This window comes from Habropoda laboriosa, unplaced genomic scaffold (genome assembly GCF_001263275.1).
Source record: "Habropoda laboriosa isolate 0110345459 unplaced genomic scaffold, ASM126327v1 scaffold269, whole genome shotgun sequence".
NCBI classification, from domain to species: domain Eukaryota; kingdom Metazoa; phylum Arthropoda; class Insecta; order Hymenoptera; family Apidae; genus Habropoda; species Habropoda laboriosa.
Genome location: NW_017100417.1, coordinates 931284 through 934186, shown reverse-complemented (window position 1 = coordinate 934186; position 2903 = coordinate 931284). Strand labels below are relative to the sequence as shown.

General features: G+C 33.3%; 1 protein-coding gene across 1 annotated transcript in view; it reads right to left on the bottom strand.

Annotated features, from left to right (window-relative positions):
* Nucleotides 1–2903, bottom strand: part of LOC108575490 (microtubule-associated protein futsch-like) — a 98935-nt gene that overhangs the window by 39855 nt on the left and 56177 nt on the right. The window contains exon 22 of the mRNA XM_017938307.1: nt 37–54. Within this exon, the coding sequence (XP_017793796.1) occupies nt 37–54 (18 nt within the window). The remainder of the gene's footprint in view (nt 1–36; nt 55–2903) is intronic.

The following is a 2903-nucleotide window of genomic DNA, read 5'->3' as shown; positions in this document are numbered from 1 at the left end:
ATAGCAGAAGCTAAGATTCAAGAGAAGATCACTTACTTTCTCCACTGTGGAATTCTGCGAGTAGCGCAAATAAAATAACAGAGAGGATCGGGAACAAAATAAAAAACGCGTTAGTATCCATTCGTTCATAGACAATGGTGATGAGAGATGACGACATAGATGGAGTCGAAATTATGAACTTTACAGACTTTCCAACACTTCTAATACTTTTTTTAACAGCACGTACTACACACGCATGTTTCGTCTTTTCTTTCTCTCTTTTCTCCGAAACTCTCAAAGTGTCATTTGTGCTATGGATGATGGTCGTGTTTTTCTTATCTGACTCTTCGAAAACCCGCAATCATCACACGCAAAATCCACTTTTTCTATCGTACAAAACTACAAAAAACAGGGAGTAACAATAATAATTATGTATTATAGTAGAGACGTAACGAGGCCACATCCACTCACACTTTGCGAAAAAAAAAAAGAAGGTACATATGTTAAAGGGTGTGGCAATGTAAAAATGGACTGTTCCGAAATCTGTGACGTTTAATTTTTAGGTTAAAAAAGAAGAAAAAGAAAAGAAAAGTTTTTATTTGTCTACTGTGCACAAAACGTTTGGGAATAACTAAAAATGTATAATCGACAGATTTCGGTACATATGCAAAAAGTAGCTGAAACTTGTCATGTAAAGGGGGGAAAGGGGCAAACGCACGAGCAGCAGCCACTATGAGAAAAATATATCCAAAGTGATTACAGTATTCTTAAACTAGAGGACGAACGATTCTTTTCTTATACTTACAAGAGCACTTGAAAAGGTTTTTTTTCTATTATTTTACAATTAGCAAATAAACCGCTATATATTTGTTTAGTATTTTTTTAAACTGGCTAATACTTTCTTAATTACTATATATATCATTTCGTTAATCGTTTTTTTCTTATCGTACCTATATGGAATTCTTCGAATTCATTAATGAATATTACATAATACAGTAAATTCTCTACAAGAGTCAGTAAGTTTGGATTCTACAAGTGACAGTAGAGAGGGTCCTACGACTAGGCTGCGTCATTGCTGCGCCTATGTTATCTCGCTCGCAATCAGTCAAGCGTGTAACGCTACACCAGTCGGTTTCCTTTACGAGATTTCACGGCTCGACAAATCATAATAGAAAAATATAATTTCTTTAATTTTACTTTTTTTCATCTGGAATTTGTTTTAACATGTTGGTGAGATTTTTCTGATGAAAATGATATCAAACACGATACAATTTGAACAACATTTACTTATTAACACGATCACTGTCGCGCCAGATTTACAGGTTGCTGTCGGCGGCCACAAGAAAATACATTTTAAGCGTAGGATTATAGTATTATGCTTTATAATTTTTTTTTTTTCAATTGAAAATAATGTCTAATCTATGACGTTCAAAATTTTTAGTTGACAACATTCATTTTATTTTAATTATTCTAAACATTTGAGACACTCCAGTCACTGATGACCACCATGGCCACATCGAGGAAACAATCTAACGTTAAAACTTATTGAGTGATTAATTTAATTTCATAATATATCGCTTTAACGAGCCACCGTTTGGTTGCCAATTGTTTATCACATAGAGTCGGCCTACCTCCACGTAAAAAAAAAAAAAAATGTAGGGTCGATTCCACAAGTGTCAGTAAAATGTAGGGTCGATAGCAGCAGAAAAGCTGCTAAACAATTAGAATGAAATGTAACGATAGAAATTATTGCAATAATGCGTAATGCAATTGAAAAATCGCAGAAAAGTCTGATACAAATGTTTGAAAAGTAAAATATATAAGATGAGATACAGTATCTTACCACGTAATGTAACTTTTTATTGTGTAACATATTAAAAACACTGTTTGGGAAAAATTTGTCACAGAATTGCATTTCTTATTTAATCTTCCTTTACTGCTACTTCTTGTGAAATTTTATATCAGAAAATTGAAGAAATTCTTCTTTGTGTTTCGTAGGCAATTGATTGCTAATTTGCTATTGACAGATCGATGTTAAAATTTGATGTTAAATGGAACTTTCATGTCTACCATAGAATCTGAATAATTTTTCAAGGTATTTTATTAAGAAACGCGCACATAGTGTTCAATTTTCTATCTTAGAATTAACTTACTTTATCTTACGAACTACTTAAAGTTCAAACTTTCAACTGTGTGTGAGAACCAGTGTCCACGGGTACGCGTAGTTCTTAGCTTGGTATCCTTTTGCAAAAGTGAGAATTTTCTTTGGAAAAGGATACCAATTACCAGGTCCCACCACGAGGAGGTGACTACGCAAGGGACCCGACAAAAACAAGGGCCCTACTGGCAGCTCTCTATCTTCAGAGATACGCGATTCTCATTCGTAGCAAAGGAAATAGATACTTTTATCAAAAAGAGTGTCTTGTATTTCACTTTAAATCGCAACTCTAATCATTTTCTCATTCCCAATGCAATATTTAAACTCTAAAAATTTCGTACTCTTCCTTAATAAGATGTTGAAAATGTAGATGGTATTTTATTAATTATGCTACGAATGAGTCGCGTATCTCTGTAAGAGAGCGCGCACATGGTATTCAGTACAATTTTTCTATCTTAGAATTAGTTGCTTTATTTGATAAATTATTTAAAGTTAAAACGCACGCGTCCCACGACGTCCATCGGCGGATGAATAGAATATTTTCTATTGTCTTATGCTAACTTATTTTATCTTACGAACTACTTAAAGTTAAGACACTCGTTCACGCTCACTTCATACTCGGTACAGTTTTCGATCTTAGAATTAATTAAAGCTAACATGCGATAAAAAGGTACATTTTTCAAACATACAATGAAGCTCTGTAAGAAAAGTATATTATTAAATTGCAATAGGAGGATAAATTGTTAGGATATCTTTATTATATATA